The sequence below is a fragment of the Phragmites australis genome, chromosome 10 (genome assembly GCF_958298935.1).
Source record: "Phragmites australis chromosome 10, lpPhrAust1.1, whole genome shotgun sequence".
Lineage (NCBI taxonomy): Eukaryota > Viridiplantae > Streptophyta > Magnoliopsida > Poales > Poaceae > Phragmites > Phragmites australis.
This window is the reverse complement of record NC_084930.1, coordinates 34,114,613-34,136,255: the sequence shown is the minus strand read 5'-3', so window position 1 is coordinate 34,136,255 and position 21,643 is coordinate 34,114,613. Positions and strand designations below refer to the sequence as shown.

Genomic DNA, 21,643 nt, shown 5'->3' with positions numbered 1-21,643 from the left:
GGTTTCCCCTTCATCCTGTTCGGCAGGCAGGACGGAAGGCCGTGCGAGTCTTTCTTCAAAGACTCCGGCAGGGACGCGCGCACGTGATGAGGCCAGGCGAGAGAGCTCGTCGGCCGGAGCATTGTCGCGGCGAGGGATATGCCGCAATTCGAGGCCGTCGAAGCGTCTCTCGAGCTTTCTGACTGCAGCCACGTACGCCGCCATTTGAGGATCCGTGCACTGGTACTCCTTGGACACCTGGTTGACGACCAGTTGGGAGTCCCCTTTGATCAGGAGGCGACGAATCCCGAGCCCCACCGCAGCTCGGAGGCCGGCGATGAGACCTTCATACTCCGCCATGTTGTTGGATGCGCGGAATTGCAACTGTACGACGTACCGGAGCTCTTCACCCGTTGGGGAGGTGAGAACCACTCCGGCCCCTGCGCCTTTCAGCGAGAGGGAGCCGTCGAAGTGCATGACCCAGTACCAAGGCGCGTCGTGCTCGGGATAGGCAGAAACCTCTTCTGGGACGACGCAGGGGACGGGCGTCCATTCTGCCAAGAAGTCGGAGAGCGCCTGGCTTTTGATTGCCTGGCGACTGACGAAGTGTAAGTCGAACTCTGCCAGCTCTACTGCCCATTTGACAACGCGCCCGGTGCCTTCCCGGTTCCGGAGAATGGGTCCCAGTGGATAAGTGGTAACCACCGAGACTTTGTGCGCCTGGAAGTAGTGGCGCAGCTTCCGGGAGGCGATGAGCACGGCATAGAGCAGCTTCTGAGCTTGGGGATACCTTGTCTTGGCCTCCCGGAGGACCTCGCTGACGAAGTACACCGGTCGCTGTACCCGGCAGGCCTGGATGGCGGCCCCACCCGGGGGGCTGCCACAGCCCCCAGGGTCGGCGGTATGGTCGGGGTTGGCCGGGCACTCGAGCTCGATTCCTTGGCTGGGAAGAGCAGTGTGCTCGGGCTCGACCCCTTGCTCCGGGGGAGCCACGAGGACAGGTGAGTGGTCGGGGGCCTCTGGGAGCTGGGACCCAGATCCCGGCCCTGAACACTCGTCTCGCTCCACTACCAACACTACGCTCACAACCTGAGGAGTGGCTGAAACGTAAAGCAGTAGGGGCTCACCTTGAGAAGGAGCAACCAACACGGGTGGCGAAGTAAGGTACTTCTTTAAGTCGCGGAAGGCCTGCTCGGCCTCCGGCGTCCAGTCAAAATGACCGGATTTCTTCAGAAGCTTGAAGAGGGGGAGCCCTCGCTCCCCGAGCTTGGAGATGAAGCGCCCGAGGGCGGCCATGCAGCCGGCGAGGCGCTGGACTTCCTTGAGTCGAACCGGGGGTCGCATCTGCTCGATGGCCCGGATCTTTTCTGGATTGACCTCGATCCCTCGGCCAGAGACCAAGAAACCAAGGAGCTTGCCCGCCGGCACTCCGAAGACACATTTCTCCGGGTTGAGCTTAAGGTGGGTAGAGCGGAGACTGTTGAAAGTCTCGGCAAGGTCCTCGAGCAGGGTGGCGCGGTCTCGGGTTTTGACCACGAGATCGTTGATGTAAGCCTCGACGTTGCGGCCAACCTGCGAGTTAAGAGTGATACGAATGGCGCGCTGGAAGGATGATCCAGCGTTGCGCAGGCCGAAAGGCATTGACATGTAGCAATAAATACCCACTGGGGTAATAAAAGCGGTTTTTTCCTCATCCCCTACGGCCATGCGAATCTGGTGATACCCAGAGTTTGCATCTAGGAAGCATAAAAGATCACATCCCGCAGTTGAATCTATAATTTGATCAATGCGGGGTAAGGGGAAGGGATCTTTAGGACAAGCCTTGTTAAGGTCGGTGTAGTCCACGCACATGCGAAGCTTGCCGTTGGCCTTCGGGACGATGACTGGGTTTGCTAGACAGTCGGGGTGGAGGACTTCTCGGATGAATCCGGCGTCGAGGAGCTTGCGGACCTGCTCGCGGATAAACTCCTGGCGCTCTGGCGCCTGCCGCCGGACCTTCTGCTTCACTGGGCGGGCGTCCGGACGCACAACCAAGTGATGCTCGATCACCTCCCTAGGGATCCCGGGCATGTCGGACGGTTGCCAGGCAAACACGTCCACGTTAGCCCGGAGGAAGGCGACGAGCGCGCTTTCCTATTTGCTGCCCAGGTCACCGCCGATACGGACAACCTGGGTAGCATCTTCGCCCACCTCGACCTCCTTCGTTGGAACAGAGGTGTCGGCGGCGATGCGGGGTCTGGATGAAGAGGGTCCCGGGCCCCCTGAAGAGCCATCAACCTCGGCCTGTGCTGAGACCAGAGCCATGTATGATTGTTCGGCGCAGGAGACGGCGCCGCGGGAGTCGGCGACCACGGAGATAGAGCCTGCGGGGCCGGGCATCTTAACCGTAAGGTATGCATAATGCACGGCCATCATGAACTTGGCAAGCGCCGGACGCCCGAGGATGGCGTTGTAGGGGAGAGGGAGCTCCGCAACATCGAAGAGGACGCACTCCGTGCGGAAGTTGTCCCGGCTCCCAAATGTGACAGGCAACTCAACCTGCCCGAGGGGCAGGGAGTGCCCGGGAGTTACTCCACAGAAGGGGAGTGACGGCTTTAGGCGTCGGGAAGATACTTGCAGCTTCTCAAAAGCCTCCTTGGAAAGGAGGTTGAGGCCGGCACCACCGTCGATCAGCACTCTGCCGACCTTAACATTGCAGATAGTGGGAGACACAACCAGAGGTAACCGTCCCACGGCCGCAGTACTGACGGGGTGATCTGCCATGCTGAACGTGATCGGAGCATCCGACCACCTCAGGGGTCTTGTGGCCTCCTCGCTCGGGGTTGCCGAGCACACTTCGCGCCGCATGACCTTGATGCCACGGCGCGAGCAGGGTGTGTAAGCGCCCCCGTCGATGAAGGCGACCGCATGCTCGGGCTCCTGGAAGCCGAGCTCGGCGTTGTTGGGGATGACCTCGGTATCGCCTCCTGTGCGGGACTCGTCGCGCTCTCTCTGGCGCTGCTCCACGAGTCCTTTGACCGTACGACACTCTGTGAGGTCGTGCCATCTGGTCAGGTGTATGGGACACCATTTACCTGGCTCGGGCCCCGCGGGAGCGGGGGCCCTTGCTGGAATAGGAGCTCGGCCAGGGGCCGGGGCTCTTGCTGGAGCTGGCGCCCTAGCCGGTGCCGGGGCCCTCGCGGGCATAGAGGCCCGAGGAGGAGCCCGAGCAGGGGCCTTGCCGGGGCGCCGATCGACACCCGGCTGACGCTCTTGCCGGTGATCGGGCTCTTGCGGTACCCTGTGAGCGGGGACTTGGGCTGGCTCGACGGGAGCTGCCTCGCGCTTCCTTCTCTTTTTCTTTTCCCGCTTATCAGAGCGGGAAGAACTTGGCTGGTCGGAAGCGGGGCGAGGAGCATGCCACGCCCTGGCCTCCGCAGCCTTAGCGCACTTATCGGCCAGTGCGAAAAGTTCCGTAGGGGTCTCAATCTCGTGCGTACCTAGCTTCTCGAGCATCCGCTCATCACGGACGCCTTGCCGGAAAGCAACAATAACAGCATGGGGGGCCACTCGCGGAATAGTGTTGCGAACCTGGCTGAAACGCTGTATAAATCGCTGTAGCGTCTCCCCTTCCTGCTGTTGGACGGCGTGGAGGTCGCACTCCAAACCGGGACGCGCGAACGTGCCCTGAAAGTTGGCCACGAATTGGTGGCACAGGTCATCCCAAGAGCTGATGGATCCTGGGGGTAGGTTCATAAGCCAAGAGCGGGCGGAACCCCTCAAGGCAACATGAAAATAGTTTATCATCACCTTTTCGCTGCCTCCGGCCGCTTGGACGGCCGTCGTGTAGATCTGGAGGAACTCGACGGGGTCGATGGACCCGTCGTACTTCTCCGGCAGCTCGGGGCGGAACTTGGAAGGCCACCTCACCCGGCGGAGCTCGGTGGTGAAGGCACGGCAACCGGTGCCGTACCCCGCAGCACGAGCGGGGGTTCTTGGTGGCGAGAAGCGGCGAGCCGGGGATCCCCGGTGGTCGTGGGCCGGGAGAGAGGAAGCCTGGTCCTCTGCCCCAACCCCCTGCCGGGTCTCCCGCTGACGTTCGAGAGTGACTCGGGCATCTTCGTGGCCCCTCCGCTCGTCAAGGTGCAAACGAAGGTCCCGGGCTCCGGACATGGCCAGGGGGACGGCACTCCGCCTGGAGACCCCTCGGCCCGTGCGGGTGTTGCCCGCTGAGGAGTCGGCTCTGGCGGCACCGTGCTGAGAAGTGGCGCAAGGACTCCCGGCCTGCACCTGGCGACGAGCAGTGCCGACCAAAGCGACAACATCTTGCATCCACCGGCCTTCCGGAGTGTTTGGTGTGGCCTGAATGGGCGGGTGTCTGAGGAGAGCTTGTGCTGCAAGCAACGCGCTCCCTGGGCTGGCCTCACTGAAAGCGAGCCTGCGCCGAGGCGGCACCCGACGTGGTCCAGAGGCAGACCTGGCGGCCGGGGTCCCGACCACCTGCTGGGGGTCGGAAAGTACGTCGGTAGCGGCGGCGGCGCTGATGGGCCCAGCGCCTTGATCCCCTTAGGCGGGAAAAACCGCACGCGTGGATGGCGGCTGCCGCGGGTACGCAGCAGCGACGGGGCTTTCTTCGTGGGGCAGCGTTCCGTTACTGGAAGTGGAGCCGGAACGCTGGAGACGGTGCCCACCGGCCATCTTTTCCTGTGGAGAAAAAAGTGAAACAAACAATCCAGGGATACTCCCCCCTACCTGGCGCGCCAGCTATCGGAGAGTGAACTCCTGTCGCAGGGATCCCGAGAGACCCCTTTTTAGAGATTCGGCCGGGGGGATGATCCTGGGAAAGCTTGTTTGGGAAATAAGCAGGAACGGAAATAAATGCGATGGCTAGTGTGAGACGATCACCCTAATGCAAGAAAAAAGGGGGTACACCGGGTGTTAGACAGGTTCGGGCCGCACGGAGGCGTAACACCCTACTCCTGTATGAGTGCTATATTTATCCTTGAAGGAGATTCTTCAAGGGGGTATCTGGTTCTAAAGGGAGAACTGTTTACAAAGAGCTTGAGGCTCTTATGTTCTAACTTAACTTGAGCTGGTTCGAATGTCCGTCGATCTATCTTTTGCCTGGTTCGTCGGGGATTGTTGGTTGTCTGGTGGTCGGGGGCTCTTGCTCTCTTCTTTTAGTGTTCTCCATCCTTTCCTTTTATAGGCGCGCCGATCTCAACATATCCTGAATGGGAAAGAGGGGACGCGAATGCTAAGGTGCCACGGAGAAAGGCGTAATCATTTCATCTTGGCGAAGTGACAGGGGCGGTGGAGAAATGCGGCGCGCATTCGACCACCAGCCGCTGCGGAAGCCTCGGGGCGCCCTAAAAGGGGCCCACCGGTCAGCCTCAGAGGTGCCCAGTGCGCCCACCCTGTCTTGTTCTTCTGCCAGGGCAGGGTGGCAGGCGGAGCGCTTCGATTCTGGCAACGTTATCCCGAGGCACCTGGATGAAACGGGACGGGACCCATGCATTTAATGGACCCACGGCCCCCTGCTAGTGCATGGCAGGGTCTGACACTGGGGCGTGGGCAGCTGAGAATGTCAGGATGTCAGGATGTCAGACCGCGCGTGCCTATTAAATGCGGCATTGGGCCTTTGACTGGATGACACCCTGACGACGGGACCCTTCGGGTCGTTGAATGATCTTGCGCGAACCTTCGGGGCACCGAGTCCTCGGGGGCTGCCACGTGCAGCCCCGAGCACTCCCTCCCGAGCACTTCGGTGGGACCTTCGGTGGGACCTTCGGGGCACCGAGTCCTCGGGGGCTGCCACGTGCAGCCCCGAGCACTCTCTCCCGAGCACTTCGGTGGGGACCTTCGGGGCACCGAGTCCTCGGGGGCTGCCACGTGTAGCCCCGAGCACTCTCTCCCGAGCACTTCGGTGAGACCTTCGGGGCACCAAGTTTTCGGGGGCTGCCACGTGCAGCCCCGAGCACTCTCTCCCGAGCACTTCGGTGAGACCTTCGGGGCACCGAGTCCTCGGGGGCTGCCACGTGCAGCCCCGAGCACTCTCTCCCGAGCACTTCGGTGAGACCTTCGGGGCACCGAGTCCTCGGGGGCTGCCACGTGCAGCCCCGAGCACTCTCTCCCGAGCACTTTAGTGGGACCTTCGGGGCACCGAGTCCTCGGGGGCTGCCACGTGCAGCCCTGAGCACTCTCTCCCGAGCACTTCGGTGAGACCTTCGGGGCACCGAGTCCTCAGGGGCTGCCACGTGCAGCCCCGAGCACTCTCTCCCGAGCACTTTAGTGGGACCTTCGGGGCACCGAGTCCTCGGGGGCTGCCACGTGCAGCCCCGAGCACTCTCTCCCGAGCACTTCCTTTTTGGTATTTGGGCTCTGCGGATCATCGGGGAACTAGGGTGCTCGGGAACCAGAAGCGGCGACCCCGAGCACCTTCTCCCGGGACTTAGCTTCTACCTACCTTGCAGGGTGGTGACATGTGGTGGATGGCCGGCCTGGCCTCGGGACTTAGGGACCCCTGGTTCTAAATACACCGACAAAACCCTAAGCCCATAACTTGACGACTCAGGGCATGTTTGTTTCAGTTGGAGATTTAAAAAATAGCTTGTAGATTGTAAAAATCTTTTAGATCATGGATTCTAAAATTTTTTAATGGATAGTTTAGTAAAATGGAGTTTCACAGTCTGCAAAAAACTGGAAGAGACCAGCTTCTTGGATTATAACAATCCAGCAAGCGGATTGTAAAAACCTATGATAAAAACTGTTTGTTTGTTTGTTTCAGTTTTAGATTGTAAAAACTGAAAGTCACAATTCGAAACCGAAGCAAACAGGGCCTCATTTGCACCAGACTCGTGACAGCCCACAACCACAGCAAATCTAGGCATTTGTTTGAAAAAAAATACATATATGATCTTCTGTCACCGATAACTTGTCGTCGTCCATCCAACGGGTGACATTTTGTGGGTCTCACGATCCAACGACCGCGAATTAAATAACAACGCTAGCGTGGCTACCACGACAACGTGTTGCCCGTTGAATCAGTGACAATAAATGTGTCACCCTTCCAATGAGCGATAGAAGTATCACCACGTGCCCAAGCCTACTGAAAAAGGTGTCGCCAATTGGAAGAGACACTTTCCTTTATATATTGCGATGTTGTGCCCCAGGGCATCCCACCATCCATTTGCTCCTGCTGACGCCCAGAGAAGAGAGAGAGCAAAGAGGAGGGGGGAGGTGAGGAAGAAGGAAGCGGTGAAGCTTTGCTGAAATTAAATGTAAATTTTTAAGTAAATTTTAAAAAATCTACAACTATTTTGATACATGTTAAAAAAACTATAACTTCTAGTGTCCATTTAAAAAACATATAACTATTTTGACATATGTTGCAAAAAAACTACAACTTTCTCACCGTGAACCCACCTAACATCCTCTATGGTATGTAATAGGAGGATTAACCGTGGATCCACCTATTGCTAGAGGATGATAGGTGGGTTTATGGTGAGAAAGTTATAGTTTTTTTTCAACATGTGTCAAAATAGTTATAGGTTTTTAAAATGTGCACCATAAATTTTAGTTTTTTGCAACATATATCAAAATAGTTGTAGTTTTTAAAAATTTAGTCTAATTTTTTTCCTTATTTTTTTACAAACCACTTAAGGTAGCTACTAGATATAGCTTTAGACATAGTTTAGAACTTAGATATAGATTTAGACATAGTTTAGAACACAGGTCTAGCTTTCCTCTGTTCAATCTTCGTGGACTTAGTCCATAAATCAGTATGAAACTTCAGTATAAATAGAAGAGCTACTGGCCACAGGTAAAAACAAACCAGTCGTATCATCTCCACATCTTGTTCGATAGAAGAAGCTAGAGCTGTACATCTTCAGTAGAGGCAGCATGATCTCCAAGTACATCAAATGCAGGTGCCTTCCATTAAATGGGTCGAGAAGTTGGCTCACTCGCTCGGTTGGGTCGAGTTGACTCATGGGGAGGAGATTGGTTGGGTCGGCTAGGTTAGGTTGGGCGGGCACGTGCGGGGCCTATGAGTTGGGTTGAGCTGTGTTGAGCCGTATTCTACACACCGGATGCAAGATATAACAACACACACCCCAGCTCACCCGCGCTCGAATGAGCCTGCTAGCCCAAAACCCGATCACGCCAGCCAGTGATGCACCGGTCGCGCCCGCCCCCACGCACCATGTGCTCAATACTTGTTAGTGGTTGTTCAGTAGATGTCGCTCAGTAGTTGTTCAATAGTTGTTCAGTAGATGTCGCTCAGTAGTTGTTTAATAGTTCAATTGTTCTTTAGTAGTTATCCAGTAGTGTCAGTAATTATTGTTCAGTAGTGTCAGCAGTTATCACTACTGAACAAACTACTTATTGACACTACTGAACAAAATTACTGATACTACTGACAACTACTGATAACTATTAACACATTACTAAACAATTTTACTGTGAATTGAAACTACTGAATTCCAAACTATTAACACTACTGAATAATTTTTTTAGTAGTTATTCAACTATTAACATAACTACTAAACAACAAAACTACTAATAAATACTGAAGAATTATTAGACAATAACTTCAAGATACTACTGAAGAATTGCTGAATAATAGCTACTGAACAACTCTTGACCAGGTGGCACAGGACGAGTGGTACGTGGCAGGACATGTGGCAAGTGCGCGAGGCGAGCGGCGCAGGGACACATGGCGCACAGGGTGTGACGCGGGCGCAGGCGCGCGAGGCGAGCAGCACCACAGGGACACGTGGTGCACGGGGGTGGACGCGCCTAGGTGGCGCACGGCTAGGTAGGATCGGTCGCGACGCATATGAATAGTTATTCTATCTTGGATGTAAAATAGCACACATATATAAGGCACGTTTGGTTGGTTGCCTCAATCAATCCTACCAATTTTTTTAAGGTAATTAGCTATCATTTGGATTGGTTACAACTTTTTGTAAACCCCAACACACCCAAGCATTTTATTCAGTCAGGCGGGCGAGAAACTGGTGAGGAAAACGCTCGTGTACGATTTCAAAACTCATATATTAACAAGTTTTAAATTGCTATATCTACTAAACAATATATCCAAATTATGATATTATTTATTACAATTGAATCTATAAAATAAGATCTCACTTGGGGGTATATTTTGTTTGAAAAAATTAATGTCATGCTCACAACTTTAGTAATAATCGGTAAGATTGAAATCCAAACATTATTTTTTCTTCTGCGTTTTAGCATTGCCTGTGAATTGAAAAGTCTACGATCCGAACAACAATTTTTCGCCCGTATTTTAATATTGCTCACGTTTTAATGACACTAAAATTTTGATGACGCTAGTTGGGACTCAAACAAACATGCCCGCCAGCTCTGGCAGCAGAGGCGAAGGCGCGATCCAACGGCTCCTCCTCCTGCCCGTTGCGCGCACAGGCTATCCTCGGCGGCGCGGGCACCGCCGTAGCCGACTCCTCCCTCCAAACTCCTAAAACCCTAAGCCCCGCCGTCCCGGGAGAGGCCGCCTTCGCCGACCGAGGGCGAGCCCGGATCCCAGAGCTCGCACGGATGGCTGCCCACGGCGCGGGGACGCTCAAGTCCACCTCCATCAACGGGGTCAAGCTTTACTTGCTCACCGGCAACCGCTACATCGCGCCCTGGATCCTCGCCAAGAAGAAGCGCTCCCTTCGCAAGGACAAAGGCACCCGCTTCCCTCCCACCAATATTGTCCCCCCCCCCCCCCCATTTTTTGGGATATTTTGGGGGAATTTTATGTGATCACTGTTGATTGATCGCGCTAGTTGGTTTGGTCTTTGGTTCTCAGAGTACCAGCAGAGGTTGGATTTGATCCATGACCTGAGGTTCGAGACCGCCACCACCACGATCAAGGTGACGCCCGATGAGCAGTACGTGATCGTCTCCGGTATGTTTAGCTTAATTTACATGCTGTAAGTTAGTGACATGCTTATGTCTCTTGTGTGCTAGGTATTTACCCCCACAAGTTAAAGTCTATGAATTGTCGATGATGTTTGAGAGGCACATGATTTCAGAAATTGTAAATTTCCAGGTACTCCAAGTGAAGCGCATCCCTCTTGTACTATTGGATAACGCCTTTTGATATACAATTATCGGTTATAGAAATCACAGACTTCCTTGTTACTTTATACTAGTCAACATTATTGCGTAGTTTGCTGCTTTAATAGATTCCAATGAGGTTCGTATCTGTTCAATTTATAATGATGCACAACTCAGTCTGATCACTCTGGTTTCTATTGATTACCTTGTGAAAACAGGATACCTTTGTGTATTCGTCTCAGTTTCCATTTCTCAGTAAATTCAGCCATCTATACACCCCAACACGTTCTGTGTCCATGAGGCCTTGACCACTACTCTGGACTTCTTTTAGAGTGTGGTTTTCTACTTTTCCTATAAACAGCAGGAGTAACTGAGGGATGGTGAAGGAGAAACTTGGGTTGCTATCTAGTGCCAAGGGAGGTTATTTTATATATATTATATAGCACGGAGAAGGAGAAACATGGGGTCGAGTATTGTCACATTGATACATCCATAGGAGAATAACTGCACAAAATTTCCTACTGTACTTATGGATTTCAACTTTTGTTTCTTTCCATTTATCACTGACTTGAGCTGCTTTAATATTTTGCTTCTAATAAACTCCATTGTCTTTTTTTTTTCAGATCCTTAGAGACGATTATTCAAAGCTTGCATTTTTGTGTGCTGATCGCTCTGTAAATCTGCATGCGAAGTATGGAAGCCATTATAGCTTGAGAATTCCAAGTTTAGCCTGTCCATCTAGCATCTAACATATCTTTGTGTTGTATGCCTGGTCATAGCTCTCTATTTCTTGTTTAGTTACCCATGCTGTGCAGTAGTAACATCTGTTCATGGCCTGTGCAAGTTTAGTTGATTATCCTCTCAAGGAAAATATTTGTTTCTTTCCTGCATTATAAATAATTCTGCATTAGTTTAATAGTGTATATATTCTCATATTGTGACTAATCAGAGAAATTCCTTGTTTGATGATAACAACTAATAAATAATAATAGGGAAGCGGTCCAAAGTTTATTAACATACCTCACTTGTCCATTTGTCATTCTTACATATTGCTAATGTCCATATTAATTCATTGACAGAATGGGAAGGGACATGGCCTACGATTGCTGGTCCTGCGACTTGCTATGCGCTGCTTCCTCACCAGATCTGTACAGAATTAATTTAGAGCAGGTTTACTTTCATTCCTTAACCAGTCATATGTATTTGAGCAATTTATTTTATCTCTCAGTCTCAGCAAAATATCATGTTTTATTCGGCACCTAGTACAGAATCAAGATTCACATAAACTTAGCAGGTTATTTTGAATGAAACTACACAATAGGTATATCACATACTTTCTAATTGATTTTGACAGTATTTATTCTGGTTTTGACTACACTAAATAGACATATTCCTTCTGTTGGTTTATTAATTGTACACAGAACCACAATAGCGCCTTTTTCTTGTCATTTGCTTAATTGCTTTCAGTCTGTCTAGAATAAAAGTGTACACAATGTTTAATGCACTTCTTTCAGGGACGATTCCTTGCATCTCTCTCCTCCCAATCACCAGCAATAAATGCGGTTACACGAAGGTAGTTTATCAACTTATATGTCTTGCAAGTGACATGCTTATCTGGTATCATTAACTTCTCACTTCCTTTTTGTTGTATTACCAGTAAGATCCATGGGCTTGTTGCTTGTGGTGGTTAGGATGGTGCAGTTGAATGCTTTGATATGATGAGGAAAAGTCTTCTGTTGGCAGAATTAATGTACCAGCTGTTTCTTCTGAAGATTATGATCAGGTATCATGCTGTACCTGAACAGCAAGTAGTATATTGATGCTTTATTCATTTACTCAGGTCTCATGGTTGAAACTGCAGGAGGTCACATCTTCGCAATTTGATGAAGATCTAGGATACCTTATGGCATTAGGAAGCAGCACAGGAAAGGTATGGTTTGCCATGAGTTATTTTCTTGTTCGACTGCATTTATACTTTTTAAATGTGCCAAGTTAAGTGTGTAATTTTTATTATCCATACTATCATCGTCCTGTCAGAGCTAACAAATGGTTGTCAGTGCATGCTTTGCAATATGCATAGTAAGTTTGGTCATTTTTGTCCTTAGAACGGTTTATGTGGTTTTACTCATCTATTTCTCTGTTTTCTGTTCTGAATTTGTGGAAACGACAGTTGTGTGGAAATTCCGCTGTGATTATCATTCTATCTGTTTATAGGCTATGGCATATTTGACTTTATGTTCTTTCTGAAGTCACATGATGTTGTCCTTTATGTTGTCGTGTACCATCAGCTGGATAACAGATGTTTTCATGTTTAGTGGACTAAGTACCATCAGCTGGATAACAGATGTTTTCATGTTTAGTGGACTAATACCTTTTGCTTAAGGACAAAAAAATGATATCATGCATTTGTCAGGTTTAGTTCTCTGGTTTGCTTTGTGATTACTGCTGGTGTTTAAGTTTTTGGCTGGATGTTGGTCATCTGAGCTGTTAGTGGTAGTGGAGACAGTAGGGTTCCAGGTTGATCTTACATGAAACCTGTCTGGCCATCCTATTCAGGCTGAAGATCTAACATAAAATTGGAGTTCCAGTTTTACTAGTACCTTTATTATCATTATTGTTTTCTCATCATCTTTTTAGTTGGATCCTGTGGGTTTCATCTCCAGCCTACCCTAATTTGCTTGGGACAAAGGCTTTGTTGTTGTTGTTGTAGTCTTAATGACAACCTTTTGGGGCACTCAAATAATTGACCTTGTTTACTCAGCATCATCTAGCTTTGTATAGCTAAAAAGACTTTGTTGTTGTACTTTGTTTAGCTACATGCAGTCTGCTAATCTAGTGGTATTTTTAGCATCTTTTTGTGATAAACATGACAGTTATCTCTTCATATTTTCATGAACAATCCAAATCTCTAAAAATTATGATATTATTTTCATTTTTTCCCCTTATATTCTGTACGCTTCAACTATTATGGGATTTTCTGCAGATATCAATACATGATTTACGCATGTCTTCACCGCTGCGAGTTAAGGATCACATGTAAATTTTGTACCTCATCTTATGATTTTTTTTTTCACTCGTTGCTCATTATCAAATATCTGTTCGTCATTTCTAGCCATTAGACATCTTTGTAGGATTTTTTTGGAGGAAAGGAACTATCCACTCTCACTAGATTGGGTTTTCCTACTTTAATTTTTTCATTACAAATGGCGCCTTACCTTCTCTAAATGTTTCTTTCTAATATCATTTTATTTTGTCGACACCATTTTAGTTCAATTCTATAAGCGAATAGAACTGCTACACCTATTCTAATGTTTTGGAAACTGTATATTCTGTTCTAATCTGAGTGTTGCAGTTCCAAATCAGAATAAGCTTTAAACATGGGTCAATCTCTTCTATGTCTGAAATGTAATCAGTAGTTAAATGCTTCTTGTGTTAGATATTGTACTTCATTAAGCATGTATATACTGTTATTATTTATTGCAGGTACGTCAGTGCAATATTAAATATCAAGTGGCACCAGACGCTTAACTCTACTGAACCTAAACTGATCACTGCTGATAAGCACATAGTGAGAGTTTGGGATCCTAATACAGTGAGTTTTTTCTTTTTCTTTTTAGTGGAAAGTTGTGTCATCATTATTTCATGGTAGGAGGTGATTCTTTTGATCTAACTCAACCAATTTATATGTAATTTTTTTGACAAGACTGAATTTGATCTTCTGGAATGTTTATTTTACACATGAACCAATATGTGATTTTTATGCAATGGCAACACAAGCATGAATAGGAAAACTGAAATGCCTTTTTTTTCAAGAGGGTTTTCATCCCTGCTTGACTCTTGTTTTTTACCCAGTCCAATCACTTGGGAATTATTATGTGTTTGACTATTTGGTATGCAGACGAAATACCATGATCTATTAGAAATTAGCGTATATGCTAAGAAATGCTTAGAAAGATGTATGGCCTTTTGAACCCCGACCATAATTTGCCGTTTGTTTAAAGAACATACCAATATTCTCATGGGGCTGCCATTGTCCATGATAAATTATAATTTCTTAACTTTGATCGATAGCATAAGTCATGGTTCTGGCACGAGAACTATGACTGAAGGAATGGAATATCCCCAAAGAACTATCCATGGATAGGAGCATGTGGAAGTTAGCAATTCACTAGGAATGCAATATCCCCAAAGAAGTATCCATGGATAGGAGCATGTGGAAGTTAGCAATCCACGTGCCAGAACAATGACTTATGCTATCGGTCTCCTTTTACCATTATTACTATTACTATATTTACTATTTTTTGAGGGGAAATTACTATATTTGCTATTACTAGTACCTTTTTATTTATTTATTTTTCTCATCATCTTTTTTGTTGGATCTTGTGGGCTTCATCTCTAGCCTACCCTAACCTGCTTGGGACTAAAAGGCTTTGTTGTTGTTGTTGTTGTATTTCTTTAGTGGAATTAATTTCTATATATCTTTTCCATATGCATTTTCATGGCTGCAAGTTCGTTGTTGGATGATGGCCTCAAATCTTTTCTGCAGGGAAACAACATGACTAGCATTGAACCAGATGGTGGTGCTATCAATGATGTTTGCATCTTCCAGAATAGTGGTTTAATGCTATTAGCCCTGGACAATAGCCAGATACCTGCCTACTTTATTCCTGCACTTGGCCTTGCTCCAAAGTGGTGCTCACATCTTGATAACCTAACTGTGCGTGAGACTACTTCAATTGCTTTGCAGTTAGTTTTACTGATCCTTGGCTAATCATTCCGTTCTTTGTGTTCCTCCTTAAACAGGAGGAGATGGAAGAGAAATCCGATACCACATTGTATGATGAATACAAATTTTTGCCTAAAGAAGAGATGGTGCGATTGAATCTCACTCAATACATTGGCAGCAGTGCTGTGAGAGCACATTTACATGGATATGTTGTACGTTATGAACTATATAAGAAGGTAAAACTGGTTTCTAAATCGTTAGAGTTTTTCTTTAGAATTTTTATATACGGTATATTCTGTTGGAGGGTACATATTGTTTGTGCTGTAATTTACTTTTACTCAGCAATTCATGTAGGTTTGCTGTTGACTAGCTGCTTGAAGTCCGCAACATGACGGCACTTTCTTTTGTGAACATGATAGTTGAACATCATTATGAACTTGCTATAGTCTGTTTGTGTATGGTCGGGGTTAAAGAAAAGACACTTGAGACATTGTCTTTACTAGGATTTGTGTTTCTTTGCAGCAACGGGCAGAAGTTGCTCCTGTTGAGTTTGAGACTCTTAAAGAAGAAATGAAGAAAAAGAAAATAGAAGCCCAGAGAAAATCTCGTATAACAGTATGTTTGCCCATCTATTGCTTAAGTATATTATAGCTCCGTATAACAACCCCAATGAATGTCAACCTTTTCTATTTTTGTCATGCAGCAAGTCGTCAAAATACCAAAGGTCAACAGGCATTTTATGGACAGTATACTTGAAGAGGAAATGGATGTTGATACAGAGAATGTTCATAAATCAAGTATGAAGAAGAAGAAAAGAAAGCTAGAACTTAATAAGGTGTTATTGACTGATTCACGGTTCAAAGAAATGTTTGAGAATAAGGTCTGCAACTCAACTTCCTGTTTTTCAATACTGTTATTTGATTGCAGGTGGATTAATGATTTCTTTTTTTATCAGTAATGTATGACAGATTTAAGTTTTAACGAGGTGGCATACAAAAAGAAATTTCAAATTGCCAATATATATTTCATCCTTTTACCTAGATTTTTGCCTGATTTTATGCTTCCCTTTATGCTTATGCAATGATACTGCCGTTTCTTTTAGCATGCAAAGCTACTATGTCCACATTGTTGCTAGTGTTACTGATAACCTATTTCCCTTGGGTTTGTATATACTGTACACTTTTTGCTCCTGATCCACAGTTACCTCGGTGTACGAGAAACTGAATGTGGAGAGGGTAAGCTGTAATCAGTCATTTTGTGTATCTAACCTCTTACTGTGTCTACACTCCAGCTTGAAACGTGTCCTAATTGTGCTCTTTAATCGTTAATCATTAATCATTTTTGAGCTAATCAGTCCTAAATTATTGATGATGCGTGATTTCTAATTCCATCGATCTTATGGGCAGGATTTTGAAATTGATGAACAATCAAAAGAATATCTTGCACTTCATCCTCAAGCGCTTCATCCTCAAGCGTCTTTAAAGGAGCCTCGCCTAGTCGAGGAACATTTTGAGAGTGTTAGTGAAGATGAGCAACAGTCAGATGCTAGTGCATCTGATGCATCAGCAGAGTCTGACAGTGACGACGAGATTCATAATTCAAAGCGTATAAGGTGAGATCTACATCATTTTGAACTGCACACATGCCACTAGAGTTTTCAGATTTTCTTGTACAGATCTGTAAGGTGTAATTTTTATTCTAAATTACATCATCTGTTGGATAATTGGTGCATATTTCAAAAAAGAGAGAGCAGTAGCTGTGTGAATTTTTATGAACAATCAGTAACTTTCAAAAGCTGCATTTAAAAAAATATATATACAGCGGTTTTCCTTGAGCTCACCTGTTGCCGTTGCATTTGCACAATAAGTTGCTGGTTGATTTGTCACATTTTTATCTGCATCCTGTTCTTGTGGTGAATCGAAGATGTGCTTATTTCTTCCTACATTTCAGGTTATACGAAGTAAAGGATGATCGTTATGCCGAAGCATTTTTGAATAGTGTCTCCCTTGCTAATGAGGATGCTCTGCACATTGGGGATAGGGTAGCTGCTCTGGTTAGTCAACGGAACCCAAATGCACTTGACAAGGTCAAGTATGGGCCTGGTGGCTCACGAGAGATCTCGTTCATCTCTAGAAGCTCAAGAAGACGCCAGGAAGAAGCGCCCAGCGATGAAGAACCGAAGGATGTCAAAAGGAGAAGCGTACAATCCCTGGGTTTGAAGCAGGGCAAAGCTGAGTTCTATATGTTTGGTGGCAATCGCAGCAGAGGTAGAGGTGGTCGTGGGAGAGGAGGCAGGGGAGGGAGGGGCACGGGAAGGGGCAGAGGGTGAGCACGGTTTGGTTTCAAGGTGCAGCACCATCATATTGCCCATTTGCTGCCATCCCAGGGTTTTGGCAAACTTAAATTGGAGATATTTTGATAGGAGTTAAACCACACGACTGTGATCCATTGCAACAGTGATGTTACGTAACAGCGTCCTGGTACACCCAGTGACTAGAAAGTGTGGCTTTACAATAGGCAAGAGCTAGAGTAGCGAGGAGTGAGGACGGCTGCTTCAAAAAATTTGGTAGTCTGAGAAATTCGATAGATAATTTAATTCCCTTGTGGTCTATCTTGTAAACATCTTCTTGTAACGGATTATTGGCCCTCAAAAAGAGATGATGTGCTGTGTTTTCTGAATTCTTGCTCTCGCAAGTATGCTGGATGCCTGGATATGATGTAACCCTGAACTTTACTAGGTGAGGGCAATCCTCGCAGTTAATTTCAGTGGAGTACCGAAAGCTCCTGAAAGCCATAGCTAGCACAAGGACAATACCGTCCTCTTAAGGTGTGTTTCATTGGAGGATAAAGGTGTTTTATTAGAGGATAAAGGTGTATAAGATATGATTATCCATGTTTTATTGGATGTGACGATTTATTTTTTTGTTTGGTAGTATGGATATGACGATTTAATTTCTTGTTTGGTTGGATGAATAGAACTTGATAGGGTTAGCTAAAATTTTGCAGGATTCGTTTGTTATATATTTAGTCTTCATCAAAATATATTCATATGAGATTTTGTTTTGTATGGTACAATCGGATCACAAATAAGATAAATGGTTTATGAGATAATATTATTTAATACGTGCTAACAAAAAAAAGTGTATATACTCTAATCAATTAGAATATGCTACATTAGTAGAAATAAAACTCATTCAGAACATGAATAGCTCCGTCTAGCAGTTTTTGCAGATAAGTTTATCCAACATCTAAGAATAGAATATTATTTCTAGATAACTATTCCATTCAACTTGCCCTTCCACCAAACATATTAAAACATTAGATGCTCATCTCCCATTCAAAAATATCCTTCTAACTAAACACAACCTTACTTGTTGGGCTTAGAAATTATTCTATGATTACCCACGGAGGAAGAAACGACTCACTCATGGCTCAACGGTTCATGCTAAAACTGATTATATGTTAGGGCCAGGTTTAATCAGAAATAATTGTTGAGTTAGGCTCAACAATTTGCATGATTTCACCTGATTGTCAATATGCGCACCCGAGGATCTAGGTAAGAAAGTGTGCGCTCATCCTACGTGAGTCAAATAGATTAATCATTAGCATCAGCAATTTCAGTTGTGAAAGCACATCAGACACTGTGCTGCTGCTGCTGTCGCAGCGTGTGTTTCCAGCATCCTCGGAAAAAAAAAAAACCAGTGACCTGTACTCTGAAGCAACAGAGGAAATTAGAAAAACAATTTCTCTAACTTAACTGTACTGTACAGTAACTAAGTTACTGACATACAAGATTTTTGAGAGTTAGCATACATATTAACGGTGGCGGTACAGTTACCTCACTCTCCTTCCGAAATTAGAATGGGTGAACCCAAACTGTCAATCTCCGAACTCTCACAACCCCACACCAACACTAGATTTCCTCACGAAAACCCTTTCGCATCTTCTAAGGATTCGCATCCTCTGATTTCGGTAAAGTCAGAGGTGTTACAATAATTTACAGTTTGTGTTTTCCCGTTCGTCGGATCATAAATAGGGGGTTAGGATTTTAGTGCTGCAGTACCATTTCAACAGTATTTTCACTACAGTGATTAAAAAGCATTTGCACCGCTGGCGCACACGAATTACTGTAGCACCTATGCCCGAAGCAAAGTCATAGTATTCGCATCCATCTTCTAAACCCTTTCCAAAGTCCTTTCTCCTCCCCTCCAGCGGATCACTCGCCGCCGGTGGTATCTCACTGACCACCCTCTCCACCCCTTCTCGAATCGAACTCTTCGTTCATCCCAATTCACCGATCCGTTGTGCAGCAGGCCGCCGCCGACGCCGTGATGCTGTCCCTGTCGAGGGCGCTGGGAAGGCGGCTCTTCTCCTCTGCCGTCACCGCATCCGAGTCTGCGGCCGCCGCGTCGACGTCGGCGGTGAGGAAGGCGCAGAACCCTCTCGAGGAGTTCTTCGAGGTCGAGCGGAGCACCGAGGAGGACAAACCACCTCCTCACTACGGTAGCCCCCTAACTTTTTTCCCTACCTCCGCCGCTCCCACTTCGTTATAGTCTGCTACTGGTTGCGTTGCGGCTCAGAGATTTGCATCGCATCGGTGTGGATTAGTCGTGGTTAGCACAGATGGGAGTGGAACCTTACACGTCATGTTGGATTTGGATAGCATGCCGTGATTTCATTGCCCCTTCCCCACCCTATTGCATGCTCCAGTTGTTTAAGATTAATGCCAAAACTCACTCCTTTTCCCCTGATATCAGCTGAGTATGCATACAGGTTGTTTGACAAACTAATGACAGTGATACTCGGTCAATAGTCTGTATCTAATATCTAGTATGTTCTGTGCAAGCCCATTCTCGTGGAACCAGTCATTTGCACAAAAATACAGATACTCTGTCTTTGTTATTAGCGGTACTGGATGGTTGTACGCATGCTCTCCTAGACTGACATTAGACATGTCAGAAGATTATTGCTTTATGCAAAGTTCCAAACCTTGTGAGATGGCAATTGGGCTTTGTTTGCTCAGGGGTTAACTATGGACTGCTTTCACTTGTATGCAAGTCGACATCTATTTAGTTTCTTCAGTAGCAATACTCAAATGTCTGTATGCGCATGCTTTGATACTGCGTTTGTGACTGATTTAACTGTTGGCCAAGTCAGTCTTCCTTTATAGTGCTTTGCATTTATTCTAGGTGTATGTGATTTCTGCTCTGAGCAAGTAAGGTTACACACTGTCCTATTCTAGAAAGCTTACCGTTGTTCCTTTTTGTTTCATCAATTGGCAGGTCGTAGTTGGAAGGCTTCTGAATTACGTCTGAAATCTTGGGATGACCTTCAGAAGTTGTGGTACGTTCTTCTAAAGGAGAAGAACATGCTTATGACTCAGCGCCAGATGCTAAACGCTGAGAACTTGCGTTTTCCAAATCCAGAGCGTGTTTCCAAGGTATCTGGCTGCCACAAATAACACAGTTCCTCATGCAAATAACACACAATATTTTTGCTCTCATTTCTGCAGAATCTTGTTGTTGTCATGTGTAACAATAGTCGAAGGAGCTTTGATTTTATCAAATAACCATGTCATGCTTTGTAAGATATAGTGTTTTCTCTCCTTTTGCAAATAGAAATATAGTTTTTCTAATCCCGCCTTCTTGGTTTCTTTGATTGCTCATTTTTTACATTTGAGATTTCACTTTCATGAGCTTGCTAGTTATTATCAACTCTAACTGTGGGTCTAGTTTTATAATTGTAAAGCATACTAAACACTGGGGTTTCTCCTTGTCCTGTCCAATTACTTCAATACATTGACTAAACTAAGTGTGTGTGTTTTTTTCGTGTCATTGAATATCCTTGAATCGGAGTATCAAGCAACTGAACTGTGTAACCAGTATAATGCACATCTAAAGTTCGTGCATTAAAAGACAGTGGCTTCATACTAAACTAACAACAGTATTTTGTTGGTTCCCAGCATATACAGTAAATGAATATATAAACAGTCCTGAAATCAGTTTTGTTTGCGGAAGACCAGAATTATGGAGAATTGCAAAACCATGGGCATCTTGTGCAATGTGACCTCATAATGCACAATAATTAAGAACATTTAAAAAAATACCAAAATGAAAATGTTGTGGTGGGGATAGACTCCGGCATAGGCTCAACTTCAAGAATCTACCTGCTTACCCCCCGGCCCCCGTGCGCTCTGCTGGGTGGTTGTTGATTGCGTTGTGCATTTTTTATCAGTTTACACACCAGCATATGTTTCATCTTTCATGCCATCTCTTTTCCTCTAGCAGCGCATGAACTTTTTTGCATTTTTGCTTTGCATGATTCAGGTGAAGAAATCAATGTGTCGGATAAAGCATGTATTGACTGAGAGGGCCATAGCAGATCCTGATCCACGGAGGTCTGCGGAAATGAAGCGGATGATCAGCGCCCTTTGATTACTTACATGCTTTCCTGTGGGACAAAGGTTGCAAGATGAGTAGCGCTTAGAAAGATTTGCTTCATTCTGTTGTATGTTTATCCCAGAAGACGTGTAAGACCAATCTCTTTGATTACTTACAACCTTATTGACATTAACATGTCAGATCCAATAATTTTGACCCTTAAGCTGTTTACAATGTGATATGCATGGCATATTTGAGCCATGCTCCAAAGGAATCTTCATTTTGGCTGTCAATTTGCATTGCTCTTTTGAGCAGCAGTTCTTCGTTAGCAGTACACAGTTTTGCTGATGAGCATGGACAAGGATTTCCAGTTGGTCCATGAAAAAGTTGTCCATAGTTTGATGGTAGTCACAGTGGTTACTGCCAAAACGTCCCTGGCAGCAGATTCTGACCGTTTTCTTATAGTGAATTTGTTCTGTTCTCAAATCGTGAATGT

General features: G+C 46.3%; 1 protein-coding gene and 1 pseudogene across 3 annotated transcripts; both read left to right on the top strand.

Moving 5' to 3' along the window:
* The first annotated feature begins 9,338 nt into the window (after window positions 1-9,338).
* LOC133930947 (uncharacterized) lies at window positions 9,339-17,446 on the top strand (annotated as a pseudogene).
* Window positions 17,447-18,875: 1,429 nt separating this feature from the next.
* LOC133930946 (uncharacterized) lies at window positions 18,876-21,431 on the top strand. Of its 3 annotated transcripts, none has more exons than XM_062377735.1 (4): window positions 18,876-18,999; window positions 19,081-19,270; window positions 20,050-20,207; window positions 21,094-21,431. In XM_062377735.1, exons 2-4 carry the CDS (start codon window positions 19,099-19,101, stop codon window positions 21,199-21,201), a joined length of 438 nt encoding a protein of 145 aa, XP_062233719.1. In that variant the 5' UTR covers window positions 18,876-18,999; window positions 19,081-19,098; the 3' UTR covers window positions 21,202-21,431. The 3 variants fall into 3 exon arrangements, with proteins under 3 accessions (XP_062233719.1, XP_062233718.1, XP_062233716.1); XM_062377734.1 differs by having other exon boundaries at window positions 18,886-18,999; window positions 19,078-19,270; XM_062377732.1 differs by having other exon boundaries at window positions 18,906-19,270; window positions 21,094-21,430.
* The last annotated feature ends 212 nt before the right edge of the window (window positions 21,432-21,643 follow it).